Source organism: Rhopalosiphum padi, chromosome 1 (assembly GCF_020882245.1).
Source record: "Rhopalosiphum padi isolate XX-2018 chromosome 1, ASM2088224v1, whole genome shotgun sequence".
In the NCBI taxonomy this organism is placed as follows: Eukaryota; Metazoa; Arthropoda; class Insecta; order Hemiptera; family Aphididae; genus Rhopalosiphum; species Rhopalosiphum padi.
The window spans coordinates 45,712,386-45,729,049 of record NC_083597.1 but is presented as its reverse complement, the minus strand read 5'-3'; the positions used below and the strand labels follow the sequence as shown (position 1 = coordinate 45,729,049).

Below are 16,664 nucleotides of genomic sequence, written 5' to 3'. Positions count from 1 at the left end.
TAAAGTAAAAGAAATTTAACCTCACTAAAGTACAAACAAATCATTGTGTTGATATGCTTGTTAGAATTCATCGTCATTATTATTAGGACCAATGTTATTAACATTAAAGTTTTGTCAGGCTTTAGTGATACGTAATTTATTTTTATTGCTCAATTAGCCAAACAAAGGGATTAAAATATCAAGAGAATGTTGCACCAGCATCAGTTATCTTTGCTTTACTAATATATAACATACAAAACTTTTATTTAAAAATAATTTATTTTCAACAGTGAATTGACTTATAACCAAATTCATAAGTAAGAATATTATCTAGTGCCTATGCTTTTTTCTATTATTTCAATAATGAAAAAAGTAATGAGAACTTTAAAATTTTCAAAAACTTACATTTTTAAAATGCTCATAACAGTTAAATAGATTATTATGAATAAAAATTTTTGTTTATTACATGTTTGTAAAATAGAGACAATACCATAACAGTAAGACATCCTCTAAAGACCTCGATATTATATTGTCATAACAATATATATTTGAGATTAATAATTTGTAATAAAATACATATAACAATAATATTGATTGTATCTCACAACTTAATTTAACTCAAAATGTATTTAATAGGAATATTTTGAATATATTATATACTTAGGTTGGTAACAAAGCAGTATATCATATCGGTAATACTAAACAGTAGATGATTTTTTTATTTTGGATTATACATATAAAATAAATAGTAAACATAAAAAAACATAAATTACAATTAAAAAAAATTCTTATACACACTTATGTTAGTGTGTACAAAATAAGTTATATTTTTATTCTATACACCAAAACTTATTGACCATTAATTACACCAAACAGTTTTAGATAAAAGTAGTAGGCCATTACAACCACCTAAATAATTAAGAATAACTAATCCATGGTTTTGAAAACTAAATAATGTTACAAAATAATTTAACATTGTTTTCATTAAAAAAATATAGTATTTTATATTGGCATAATTACATGTATTTAATATTTTCTGATACTATTTAAATATGTAAAAAATATTGATTGACAACTAAAAACAATATAGTATGTAACAATACAATTTGAACAATTTTAAATTATATTTAAAGTTTTGAAAAAAATACATTGACTAAACAAAATTTGTATACTATTTAAATTGATTTGTACACGTTAACTATTCTTAGATTAAATATGTAAAAAAAGGGGGGCCCGAGTATTCTTCAATAATTCATCTTAATTCTTCATTAATCAAATATTCAAAAATAAAAATATTACTGTCTAATATTTATAAATAATAAATAAATTTAGTTTAGTTCAACATAGATCTCAATATATATGTATTAAGGATTTTGATTCTAAGCCTTACTTAAAATTGTTATATTATTCTGTAAGTACTACCAACATACTAGTAGAATCCAATTCGACCTAACAGGATTGTTAAACTACATAATGCTGTAATAGAGATCGTTGCATGTAACGAAACACCTGAAGATTTTTTACGCATTTGAGCACTCTGAAATTTTGAGCATGGTGTTGTTCGACGTACATACTCGAACAATGATTCGATGATGTTAGCAGGTGTTGGTTCACCACATTTTTCTAATTCAGAAATTACACACACTTGTAACTCAGACATACTCCTATGAAATAAAATTACCATTAGTTAATAATTAATCACAAATTATATTAATTAAGATACATACTTGCATTGATCTTCTTCAAATTTGAATGCTGGCAAGCTAGATAAGCTTGGTTCGCCATTGGGCATATACTTACTAAATGATGTATTTAGACAGTGTTGTATAGCTTCCTTTTTATCCATTAAACAATCTGGACCGCCTTCTGAATAAAATACTAAATAAAACACATTATTATTTAAATTAAAATAACTACTACTATTCATTTATGAATTTAAGAAATAATTAATTTAGTATATAAAAAGTAAATTCAAGTTTTTAAAAACATATATCAATAACTATATCTTACATGCTATACGATCACCCTCATCATGGCACACAAATGATAATAAAGATTCAGTGACATTCTGAAGAATTGTTTTGCTATCTTTTTCACCTTCGTCCAAGCATGCATCAATAGTAGATGTAAAGTTTAAAACACACTCCTTAAAATCTGGTGACTTTCTAAAATATAAATATTAATTTATAAACTTGTATTATCTTTTAATCTATTATGTTTCACTCACTTGCAGTATTTCTTAAATACCATATCAAGATCACCTTTAGGTTTGGCGTCATTAATCTCTTTTTTTATTTCTGCAATATCAATTAAAGATTTTACACAAACTTCAAAATCTTTCTTTGCCTCCTAAAAACAAAAATTAAATTATTCAAATATTAATGTGTAAATATTATGAAAAGTTACAACTATTAAATAATAATAGAAAAATAAATGAATAACAATGACTATAATAATAAAGAGAATAAAATTATAATATTTAAATCAGCGAATGTTTAATTATTATTATTATTTTGTCCACTGTCTACCATAATGATTTCTGAAATATTTTATTAACCACAAAAGGAACAATAAAATATCAATTTGTTGTTTATCATATTGTAATCATATATATTTATATATAAATACAATAGTGATTTTTTTTTATCCAATATAAATAATATTTTCTATGTCTATAAACCAATAATAATATAAAAGTTATAAAAAGGTTTATTGTTCACTTAAAAAGTTATAATTATATGATTTTAAGAATAAGTATTTATAAAAAAAAATAAAATCTTATATACTTATATTAATATATTAATATATTATATACAATAAATTATTAGTAGGTATTTTAGTTTTGTTATAAGTATTATTTGAGGTATTATTAGTAATAATTTAAAAGTTCAAAGTTGGAATTTAAGTCAGACAAATAGTATTTGTAATTTTATGTATTTATTGATAACCTTAATATGAAAAATGTGTTTAAGTATTTGGAAATATAATGTATAAATTACCTATTAAAAATACAAAATAATAAGCAAAACATTTAATCAATATTCACATATTACATCAGTATAAGTATAATACATTTGATTTTTATTCTGTAAACTTTATTTGATAGATGGTAAAAAAATCTTTTTAAAAATTAACAACTAACCTTATTTTCTGAAAAATCTGACTTTGATGATAAACAAATCAAAAAAAGAAAGAGATTAACAGTAAAATTTATATAAGAAAAAAATTATTTCATTTTTTAGTTGATAAAAACTCAATTTTATTATTTATAGTAGTTAGTAGTAGTATTAATAATTTAATCTATATTTACCAAAATATGTAAAAAAAATCAAAAATAATGAATAGCACTTTAAATTAAACCAGGATGTTAAATATATATATATATTCAAAGCTTAATTGAATTTAATAAATGTTATACTTTGTAATTGGACTACAAATAAGTTATAATTCTAGTTAAAATATAATAGAATCCAGAGTGATTCAATGCTACTTTAATCATCTTGAAGTAAACTTGTTTAAGAATATTATAAACATTTATTAATTGAACAATATATATTTCTTTGAATATAAAAGAATTTAATAGAAAAATTTGAAGATATCTAATTATTATGTAAGTATGTATTATATATATATATATATTGTTAAAACATTGTTGTAACAGTAACAATAGTTTCCTATATTTAATAAGTTAAGCATGTTTAGTTTATATCATAAACTCATGAGAATTTCAATAAATTGTTATTATTAAAAATGTTGTTTTTATTTTTTTTTTATAGAAAAAAAAAAAATTTATAAGTAACATGTACATACACCAACTGATTAAATATATATTAAACAATATTTAATCAAAACTAAATTGGTATTTTATTATCCATGTTATTGACATTTACATTTTCAATGTTATTATAGTATTTGAAAAATTAACATAAAACATGGTATATTACATATATTTATAATATTAAAAAAAATATAAATCATGAAATGTTCATCCAATATAATAATATGGCATTGATAATGGTATTATAAAATTGTATGTTTAATTTATCCAGTCCAATTAAGAGAATTGAAGGTCTATAATCAAATTTAACACAAAATAAATATGGTTTATTTAACTTAATATTGTAACAGTATAACCTTCATGTGTTTATCATTTAGTTATTTGTATTTATAAGCTATAGGTAATTTTAATAGAACTAAGAGATGTGCTAAAATATTTTTAAAAATATATTATATTTGTATTATTGTAAATTATAATGTTGCACAGTTATGACAAACATTCTATTAAATTGCATAATACAAAATTACATAAATACAGAAATCTTAAGGATGTGTAAATATAATTAACCTATCTCATTAAAATATATGTGTATAATAATTATGCAATTAAACAAAATGTTATAAACAGACCAATGTATAATCATAGATTTTAAGATTTAATAATTATATTTAATCTATGGTACAATATACTTTGAACTTAGTAACTAGATCATATACATAATGTATGTAACAATATATTATAATACATGCTAGTTTTAACCATAATCATAAAGTATATTAAATTACTTAATTGAAATCTATACATAATGCATTACCAAAAATGCTTATTTTTTTTTCTTTAAGCTATTAAATACTTAGTTATAGGTTATCATTAACCTACAGGCACGTTTATATTGCCTAGCCAATTGATACACAAAAAAGTATTTCAAAGTTAATGAAACCTAATCAATGTAAATTACATTTTTATTAAGGAATGAAAATGTTCCAATGAAACCTTAAATAGTATATAAATATTCAATCTACAAAAAAGTAAATATTTATGAATAACATTCGATACACGTTTTACTTAGACCCCACTATAAACGAAAAAGAATATCACTAAATAATAAAAAATGCTTGTTCCATAATCTAATACCCAAATCATCTACTCTTTATAATATCTAAAACCTATCCATTTTGATCTTTATTTGTAAACCAAAGGAAATAAAGCCATCAGACTATATATATCGTTCCTGACTTCTAAAATACCAAAATCTGTTTGTACATATTATTAGCTAATAAAACTAAAAATGCTCTCTGTAGTCTCAAAACTCAAAAGTAATTGGTGCCATAACTTACAACAGTAAAAAAAAATCAATCGTCACTGATGAAAGTGTTGCTAAAGACAAACAATAACAAAATATGCATATTACACAATAAAAAAAATATGTAGATCATAATAATATTAGTTAAGAAAAAAAAATTGTGTAGAATAATATTTTTTGTTCTTGCTGTTTATAATTTACTATGTGTGTTAAATCAAAGAATTTATTTATTATTCAATGACCAATGTTGATATATAAACAAACACATCACATATAATAAAGAGCTACCTATTAATAAACACATTACCTGCTGAGTTGTGTACTTTACAACTATGATAAAATATAACGCAAAATATGTTTTGAAGCAATAAGGAATGGAATTGCATAAAAGTATTCTCAAGTACCACAGACTATTGTGTCTAAAATCTAATCCTACAGTAATAGGTAATTTGGTAACAGCATGATCAGTGATAACTATATTAAGTGTCTACACTAGCAGACAATTTATATGTTTTTATGTTGTTAAAATGAAGGCCACAAATAATAATTTGAGTAAAAATTGCTGAAAATCATCAAGGTTATTATAGAATGTATTACCAATCTTTATAATATGTATGCAAAATATAACATTGTCATTTTAGATTCTGAGCAATGAGCAAAGTAATGAATGTATTGATTTTACAAAAAAGTGAAAATAATGATTTTAGTTATTGTTGTAATTTAAAAATTATTATTAAAAACAATTTATTGACTAATTATTATCAAATATTTTTCTATTCCCAGATACATTTTTAAAATATTGGACTAATTCTAAATTATTTACACCGCAATCTTTTATACTTATACAGTTCTATAGTACTCATGTTACTCATGGTATTGACTTATAAGTTACTTAAATACAATAATATATGATATAGGTATGAAATATTCTTGGTAAAAATTAGTTCAACCTATCATAGGTATTACTAAGAGTAATACAAATAAATGTATACAAGTTTATTTTATATATCTGTATTCAGAAAGTACATAACAAACAGTAACAACAGCAATAAATATAATTTAAAGGAGGAATGGGAAATAGTTGAACTAGTTAAGGAAAATTAAATGTAGAATATATTATAAGTACATCCAGGTACATTTCATAATCCATTTACAAAACATTTATTCATATTTATACCTGATTAATACTTAGATAGCAAAATTTTTAACTTTGGACTTGAAATCACTAAATACTTAAGATTTATATGAAGCAACAGTAAAAAAGCTATAAATTAATTTTTTTAAATATTTTAAAATTAATTCTAAATAAATAATCTAAATTTTTATGACATAGAACATTGTATTCATCATTATTTTTTAGAATAAGTAATGTTGCTTTAATTTTAGTTTAAATGGTATAGGATCTACACTGTAGGTCACAAACCGTGAAGTACAAAGTGCGGTTAAACTATATTCTGATAGACAAATAAATGTTTTTCTGTTAAACACTACCTACGTAGGTACCAATAATTTATTAAAATATATTATTTTTTTGTTTACATTAGCTTGACATAAAGTTCATTGAGAATTTATTTTTTAATTCTAAGTAATATGGGATATAGATTATATCAAGCCATAATTTTAAATAAGTGCATTATCGTGGTAAATCATTATTTTTTTTGATTTCTGTGGGCATTCTGAGTACTAACTAACCAAATAATGACAAATATGCCTATAGAAACAATTAAGTAATATTATTTTAATTAATCTATAGGTACTTAGATTAAACATTTTTATGTAACATTAAATGCATTGAAAAATCTAATTCAAAATATATGATAAAAATATTATAATATAGGTGTTTGTCAGTAAAAGGTGCCTAATATAACAAAGTATCTACAGTAACCTATCATATGTTTATACATAATCTCAGAATTAATGAGTCATTAAGGACTTATCATCCTAGGATACCTACTATGTTAACTTTATAATTAAACTTCATTTGAATTTTTATTTTTGACAATTTTTCTATGTTTAGATATAAATAGGTTCATACCTAATTTATTATTTCTTGAATATTTCATTTTTAATTAAATCTGATCTTAAAAAAATGTGTTGAGCACTTAATAGACAATAGGCTAAACAAGACTAATTATAATTATTAATAATTTATGAATATATGAATAAAATAAATTTATTAATTTTGATTAATTATCGGAGGATTAAGCAAATTAAATTGCAATGATTCTCATAAAAATTGAGTATTCAACACAGATTTATTGATTATTTTATAAAATAGTATATCTTTGTAGAGGTACTTATCTACATTAATATTGACTATCAGATATTAACCAACAAATTATGAAACTTATAGCTCAACTTCTGATGGATTACATATTTATTAGATTTTATTTAATGAAATAATTGAGCAACTAGTACATAAAAAGCAAAACCTAGGAATTTTGTATCATAATATATGGTGCTATCTTAATATTAAAAATTTAAATAAAATAAACTACATCTAGTATACCTATATATACATATATATAAATAATTATTTAATATTTACTAATAAATGTATTTTAATTTATAGCTATACACACGTAGAAGTTGTTTTAATAAACATATTTTAGATTCTAGGCAATTAATATTATATTGATTTTTAGTATTTTACAATGAGTTTTTTCTTAGTATGTCATCACCACTTGGAACAATAAAAATGCTTTGATTTTAAACTTTGAGCATGGTTTCCAATAGCAAATTTTCAAATGTTATCATATCTTGTTATATAACTATGGATTAAACATTTTTCATTCAATAAAAAAGTTTAAAAATGTAATACAAGATTTGTCAAAAGTTCTGAAATTCAAAAAAATTAAAAATATATAGAAGAACATTTTTTATATAGACATAACAAGTTTAAAAGACAAAATTAGATATTTAAATAGAAAATACAATTTTTTCTTATTTCATTAGAATTCAAAAATATTAACTGTGAGGACTTGAAATTTTTATGTAGGTACCTATATTATTATATTTTATTTTTAATATTTTTAAATGCAATGCTTTTGGCCAAAATTAATTCAACATGCTATATCATTAATATTAAAAAAATAACTATATCTAATATTAATATAAATTATAAATATAAGTCATATCATAAAGTGTTATAGTATATACTTAATAAATAGTTTATAGGTTAACAAACATACTTTCGTTCAGAATTGTTTATAAAATGCAATGATAGAGTACAAACTTAAACTCATACATGACAGTAACTTACTCAATGACCACTGATGAGATATTTAAAAATATTTAGTTAAAAAATTAAGTAACTACCTAAATTTTAAGTCTTATCAAATCCAACTATTTTATTTTACTTTTTAGAAGGTACCCATATTGTAAATATGTTAGTATTTTATTTATTTATACACTTAATAAGCAGTTAGGTTACTTTTTTAAAAATTTACATAGGTACATATATTACATAATATATGCAATAGGTTATAAGGTCATTATACAGGGGGTCCAAACACATTTAACTTTATTGTATTTAAAAAAAAAAAAAATAAGAATAAATTTAAATTAAAAAATGTTAAAAATGTTTATAAATTAAATGAAGAATCTTTTATTAAGGTGCATTAAATCATTAATTCAGGTACCTATATAGATTATAGGGGTTATCAACTTTTAAATTATAACCTAATGCAAGTAAGATAATCTAGTTTGTGGCATTTACAATCTTCATAAAATTAATAAAAAAAAACTAGTAAAACATATTTTTAATAGTTTTATAATAAACGATGAATATTTTCAGTAAGAGTTAACACAGCAAAATATTTTAGTACAAAGCATATAACTCATACCCAACTCATTCACTTCTATATTTCCAATAACAGTAGATATTTTAAGAATTAAAAGTAAAAAAATAACAATATTAAAGGCTTACCACAGTCATTTCATAAGAGTCGTTGGACTTGCTATTTTTTAAACATTTTTCTTTCAACACTCTTTCACCTTCGTCTAAGGCCGGTATGGACTCATTAAACTGATCCAAACTGGGTAAACCAGGAGCAAGTGAGCCAAACTTCTTTTTCACAGTGTCTTGTAAATCATTTAAATCTGTGTCCCCTTCGATTCCACTGACACCCCAGTTAACGTTGTTGCCAATAACTGAAAAACACAAACGGTACAGGGCATATTACAACGGGAATATTGGAAAGCGAGTAGGCACATTATTATAATATTATACAGATAAGTTCATGATAGTAAGGCACAAAGACGCGAATTCGGAACACTCACCCAAACAGACGAATAGCGCCGGCAAAACGAATTTGTTCATGTTTTGTTCAGTTGTGATCAACTTAATAAAAAAAAAAAGTAAAAAAAATTATGTTCACTCGAAAGATTGGTGACGGTGACTGTGATACACTCGCATAATACAACGAAGAAGCGGATTGAACAGAATAAAAAAAAGAAACTATTTCACGATGATGAAATGCGAAAGCGGACGCGAACGTAACGAGCGACGGAGAACACGACGAGACGTTTGTGTAGGTACTGACGAACTACGAAGTGACGAGCGTTTGGCCGTTGTCCGCGACCGCCACGACCGACGGTGGATAGCAGAGGGAAAGGACACCGTCGAATGGAAAGCTACGGGGAAAAAATATATTTAATATACTAGTAGGTAGGTATGTACACGAAACGGCGAAACTGCATTATTATTGTTACAACAATAATCACAAGGTGAACCGGAAACCGCCGCCGTGGCCGCCGATAATAAACCGTTTCATGTGCGTCAAAAAGGTTTCTAGAGGAGTGGGGTAGCACACGGACACCGACCGTGTGGTATAATAAATGCTATTAAATAGGAGAAAAGGAGAAAAACGTTAATACAAGACGTTAAGTGTGTTTCGCAGACCGTGGACGCAATCCGGAATTATTATTTATTTATTATTGTTATTACTTAATATTACTCGTTATTCAATTATTGCTAATTGTGTTGTAAGGAAAATAAAATCAGCATTCAATAACAATCATATCAATCATAATTCACAATAATAAAGCTGTTGATAGAGTTAGGACTTTACTCGTAGACCGTATAGTAGACCTTACACTTTATCATGACAACAATATTGAACAATAATGATTAAAGAATAAAAAACGACTGATAACTCCTATAAGTGATAAGATGAGAAATGTCTGATTAGTGCATCAGTGGTCTAAATGATATGTGAATAAATTTAAAATATTTAAATAGTAGGTAAATACCTATACATATTATATTATAATATTATAACTATAATTATTAATATTATTATTATTATTGTGATATTAATATAATATTATTGTCGATGATTGATGATAAAATGTTGTCAACGTTGAAATAATAATATAGGTATACCTAATAAATTCCTAAATCCTAATTCGTTTTTCATCGTTGATCCTTGTTGGTTGATTGATATTCGGTGACCAATCTAGTAGAGAACTTAGTGAACTTACAGTCAAATACGACGTATCAGTATTGGTACCCAGGATTCGGAAATGAGTTGTGAGTCACGAGCATATATTATGAATTATGATTATTATATAGTGAGTCAGTGAATGTCCTGACGTCCTGCACTAGTATCTATATCCGTGCAGTGTACTAAGCATTCAGTGGCGTAATTATTTGGTTATGCGTGGGGGGAGGGGCATGAATGCATGATATTTTTGTATAGCTAAGTATTTTATCTATTAAAAAAAAAATTGTTTATTTCATAAGCACCTCTAAGTACAACCATTATGATATGTTTAATAAAAGTATCTACGTGTAATATAATTATATAATATATGCAAACTTGGAAACAAATAATTACATAATATTTAAATATTTACATACAATTGATATTGATATACTATGCCACTATGGGGCATAGAGTTATTATACATTATAATATTACTACCACGTTGCTAATGTGTGTCGTTACTTCGCGATAATAATATTCGACCACTCGGTGATTTATATTTGTACCATAGTCCACCACAAAATATAATATAATATAATTGTGCAAAATATGTGCAATAGTGTTTAGTACAAAGTAATGTTATCTACAAATTATAGTATAATTAATGAAAAAGAAAAAAATTTATAAAATGCATTATTTAGTTATATATATGGTGGTATGCTGGGATAACGTTACCTTGCGCCCTAGCCAAAAAATTGATTTTTCAGTGGGAAATATTTAGGTACAAATTCTGAAATTGTTGGTACAAATTATAGTACCTACAGTTAATGGTTATATAAAAAAAAAAAATCGAACACTGAAGTATCAGGGTTGAGGGTAAAGGGTAATCCACCTAATATAATAATATTATCTTGTTATGTACAATGTACAGCTAGTATATGTAGAGGATTTGGGTATTTATAATATTTTTTTATATAAAATATACTATAATAGCGTATAAATTACTATATTAGTGTAATAAATACCTACGTATTATAACAAATGATATTAGGAAAAAAAGTCTGGAAAAATTTTTTTAAATATATATTAATTATTAATAAATTAAAATAAAATTAGTTAATTATTAAACAAATATGTTTTATTATTAAATAGTTATTTTTTCAAATAATATGTTTTAATAGCTCTAACTATGTTTTAAACTATAGACATATGCTTAATGCTTATACACTGCAGTCTGCAATGATATCTCAAATCTCAATTAAGGATATTTCCATATAAAACTAACAAATAATAACATTAGACTAACATTAGTAACATTAGTACTTATCTAATATTTAGTACCTAATACGATATAGCATAATAATACTGTTGTAAAGCGTGCCATAAACAATAGCAGTGTTAAAAGTAATACTTTATTATATAATGAAAATGAATAGAAAAAATGAATAAAAAAATAATTTATGATGGATTTGCATATACAATCTACTTTAAACTAACAAATAGCATCAGATGGAAATCAGAAGACATCGAAAAAATGTTCTGGTACATTAACTACCAACAAGAGGTAAATATATTTATAATGACATTTTGTAATTAATTTATAAATATATTATGTATAAAATATATTAATATAATATACAGATTTAAAGAATCCATCATGCTTAGATGTAGTGCATTGTAATGCTGGTGATTTACGTATTGGCATCCTAGTCATCCTACGATATGTAAGCTAATTGATAAAATGCGATAGAAAATAAGTGTCAATATCGCAAAAATAGAATTAAACGATACCTATTGAACTAACACAGAGGTCGGCAACCGGTGGTCCGCGTCTCTATTGTATAGATGCGGCCCGCTTTAAATTTTAGAACAAAAAAATTTTTTTTATTTATTTTAATCATTTTATTATTTTAAAAAGTCTTCGACAGTATTTTTTTTTTATAGTAAATAATGTAAGAATAAAAATTTTTTATTTTTGTCCGGCCCGCGAACTGTTTTTAATTCATGAATGTGGCCCAAGAGTCCAAAAAGGTTGCTGATCACTGGACTAACATCTAAAAAGTAAAAGGAAACAAAATACTTTGGAATATCGTCTTCGAATACTATAATATGTCAAAGATCTGCAGATTACGAACCAGTCGAACTGATATTACAAAATTGAAAATATATCACATTGTTTACGGAAAAAGAGTAGGGAGTAGTAATAACTTGTATTTACTATTTATTTTAATATATATATAATTTGTCTGAGATGTCAGTATGTCACCACAGCGTGGAATAATATTATTATCTAAAAATACTAAATAGGTAGGTACCTGATATTATTATGACCATGGAATATGAAGCCAACTCAAGGTCAGGATAGCCGTTAGACAGGGTATTGTATATTAAGGTTAACTGCATTTAAACAATTTTACTAATTCAATAAAGCAAACGAATATGCCTATAACAACGACCCACGATTGCAGTAACGTCTGACAACCGTAGACATGATATTACTTGAATAATTTTAGATAACAGGTATAACTCATTATTATGCATTTATGCTTAATATATTCCAATATAATTCTACTGTGCATTGGCACAGTTATTATAGCAAAGTACTTGGGGGTGCTGAATGCTAAGTATTTCGACTCCTTAAAGGTTCATTTTAGTAACTCCTGAGCCTCTGAGAGAGTTTAATCTTTAAAAAAAACATACAAATATACACTAGCTAATATATTCACTAAAACCTTTTATTTAATGAAACTTTTTTTATTTGTAATAAATTTAATTATTTAAGTACCTAGATGGCTAGATACATTTATTTATTTTAAATATAATCAAGGAATATAAACTCAATGAAATATAGCCATGTAGGTATTGCTATCTCCGAAAAATGCGAACCTTATCGCAAGATACACCTACCATGGTAATTCTTCTAATATGACTGATGAGTGATGACGCGTTTAACTATATTATTATTATGACTAGTATGTCATCGGAACGTACGTATTTGAACAATGCACCTAAATCGGAAAACACGCGTATTGTAAAATAGTTTGAAGTGTGTTAATTATTAATAATAAAATAACGAAAATAATGATAAATTTAAGATAATATTATAGTATCTTTTGAATTTTTTATGCAGTTGTATAATGTTTGATGTATTGTTAATAAAAAAATAATAAAAATTTTTTTTATACCTTATTATAGTTCAATATACATACATGCATACCTAAGGTTTGAAAATACTTGTGTTAGTTCCACATAAGTTATATACTTAATAGAATTATAAAAAAAAAACCAAATGTAATACCAAAAATATTTTTATGAGTGATTGAAGTTTAAATTTTATTGAACTTGGATATTATTCACGTGTAAATCATCATTTTTTATCAAACAGTAAGTTTTTTTAATTTTAATACACCTAGTTCAAAGCAATACCTAAGCCGCTTGATCGTTGAAACTTGAAAAATTATAATATTATTTAAATTATTATTTTCAATATTCAATAAAATCTTTAACGTAGACTAATTTTAAGCAAATTATAGATATTGAGAATTTTTTTTTAGTTTTTTTTTTTTTAAGTGATAAAACTAGAAAACTTGAAAATATAAAATTTAACATGCTGTTTAAAAAAAAAAACATACATAAAAACAGCTTCTAAAAGCGTATGAAGTTTAAATTATGATGACATTTGATATTAAACCAATAATAACAACGATTTTAATTGTTTTGTTGGAAATACATTTGCGGGGATTTGACATTTTTACGTATATTTTAATATTTTAATATGAGTAATGATATTTTTGACATATTTAGATTAACTTTAAGCTATTTTTTTAAACTTAAACCGTATTAATATAATAGTAATATAACAGACCCCTGTTTTACGTAAGGTATCCAAGTAGGTACAAAGTGTGCTTACATTTTGTTAATGATTTTTTTATTTTTATCGTTTTGGATCATATATTTTCTATGCATCTATATATATATCATATAAGGCATTATATAAGTCGTGAGGGCATTAAATAAGAAGTGAGGACATTAAATAAGACGTTAGGTTTTAAAAAAAAATATATTATTTCCGTGTATATTTTATATCCTAATTTTTTTAGACTAAATACATATTATGTATCATGTCCGCATGTATATATAGTATATATACAGTAGTACAACAAAATTTTCAAGGGTAAATTAATATTACTGTTTAGTGTTCAGTACATGCCAGGGTGCCGTCAAGTAAATCGACCTATATATTATGATTATAATTATAATAGAATTATGGTGGCCACTGCTGTGCGTCCAACCGACTACATGCAAATAGATATGGTGTACATATTACAAACACAGTACTTAAACAGTATAATTTGTTCCTCCGACTTTACAATGTTCCTAAACTGTTGTATACCATCATGTTCCATAACCCGTTTAACATTTGATATTGTTTTATATCATTTGCTTTACATTATAGACATTTTGCTCAACATGCGTTGACACTATTGTAACTATTAAACTTACTTCATAATAATATAGGTTTTTAATATAGGAAATATTAATTTATTATATTAATTTTATAGATAGAATTACTAGAAAGCTAGATAGGTACCCTCAAAAAAAGAAATTATTTTGTTAACTGGTAAATTTCATACGTTCATAATATATACTATACGGCTATATTTACATATTGTAAGGTAACTATTTTTATAAAAAAATTTCTTCACATGCACATAAATATTCACGCGAGTACTAATATTTTGGTAATGGTCATTGGTTGATAATTATTTAATTAATTTACAATTACATTTATAATACATTTAACTACTCGAGAGGTATTGATCAATTTTTGACTATACTTAACGATTTTTAAAAGGATTGTTATGAAATCAAATTTAAATAATTTGTGTAAACATTATACAGTAAATTATAGATAAATAATTTTTTATAGAAAATGCATTTATGCAAGGAAAGGTCTTAAAAATTTTTCAGAAATATATTAATTTTGTGATTAATATCTCATAGTAAATATGTTATATATAAATCATAATGAGATAAAAAATAACAAAATATTCCTTTCGTTTAAATATTAAAATATTAAATTTCGTCGAAATTCTAACTTCAAATATCTATAAAAATATCTACAAATTTAGTGTATAAGTATGTGTATATACTATAAGCCGTATAATATGTGTATAGTTTATGAACCGTTACATTTTCAAGCTTTATTTTTAGCTACAATATAGATTGCAATTTTTCGTAATTCTGATGATCTTGTCAAAATGTAATGTACTTACAAATAATTATTAAAAAAAAAAATTGTGAATATTTTTTTTCAATGTTTTTAAATAGTTATAACTTTATAAGGACAACTAATTTGGGTCAAGCTTTTTACTGATTAACATAATATACATAAATAAAAAAAAACCTAAATATTTCAAGTATATAAAATATAAATAGCACAAATAATTATAATATAAATATTTGGCAAACATTTTGAGTCTCTACTATTGTTCATATAGTTAAATAATACAAGAAAGGAATAAAATCGATTTTATCGAGAATTGCTTTTGTGAAAAATTTTGCAGCGTTGTTTTATAATATTTTTTCTCAATTATTTTCTAAATGACTAGGAATTATTTTAACCTAAAATTACTAATTAAATCAAATTTGAAAACAGAAACCACCTTCAAAATTAAGCATATTTACTTCGCCAAAAGGTGATACACATTATTATAAAATCAATAAATAATAACTAACTAACAACATTTTTTTAAATAGTATAATATTTTATTATAATTCATTAATTACATAATATTAAAAGTTCCAATGACAAAGTATTAATATATTGAATAAGTATAGTTTCAAAATTACATGGAAATAATTATAAAATTAAATGGGTTAAGAGGACACTTAACCCGTGGTCTCCGTCTCACAAACGTACAACATAATAAAAACCATTTCACGCGGGCAAGGGCTGTCCGGCTGTAGCCTCTAATAAGCAACCAAATTCTTACACTAAAAAGAGGAGATTTTAGACTGTGCGACATCGTTTTATTTTTCCGATAACAGAACTACAAAAAAGTTATTCAAGTTTCAAAAACACGAAAATAATGGATTTTGAAAAAATAAAAACTTTTTTTTGTATTTGTGTTTGCGTGAAACGGTTTTTAGTAAAAATGTTTTTGCTATGTTG

At 24.2% G+C, this 16,664-nt stretch overlaps 1 protein-coding gene across 1 annotated transcript; it reads right to left on the bottom strand.

Moving 5' to 3' along the window:
• Nucleotides 1-668: 668 nt before the first annotated feature.
• Nucleotides 669-10,131, bottom strand: LOC132932148 (27 kDa hemolymph protein-like). Its single transcript, XM_060998385.1, has 6 exons — nucleotides 9,342-10,131; nucleotides 8,989-9,212; nucleotides 2,207-2,328; nucleotides 1,990-2,144; nucleotides 1,707-1,857; nucleotides 669-1,643 (listed from the first exon to the last, which is right to left on the bottom strand). Exons 1-6 carry the CDS (start codon nucleotides 9,379-9,381, stop codon nucleotides 1,409-1,411), a joined length of 927 nt encoding a protein of 308 aa, XP_060854368.1. The 5' UTR covers nucleotides 9,382-10,131; the 3' UTR covers nucleotides 669-1,408.
• Nucleotides 10,132-16,664: the final 6,533 nt, after the last annotated feature.

Coding starts and splice junctions, on each gene's coding strand:
- LOC132932148 (XM_060998385.1), bottom strand. CDS start 9,381: ATGAACAAATTCGTTTTGCCGGCGCTATTCGTCTGTTTGG. Junction 2,145..2,206: donor GTATTTAAGAAATACTGCAA/GTGAGTGAAACA, acceptor TTTATATTTTAG/AAAGTCACCAGATTTTAAGG. Junction 1,644..1,706: donor TTTGAAGAAGATCAATGCAA/GTATGTATCTTA, acceptor TTTATTTCATAG/GAGTATGTCTGAGTTACAAG.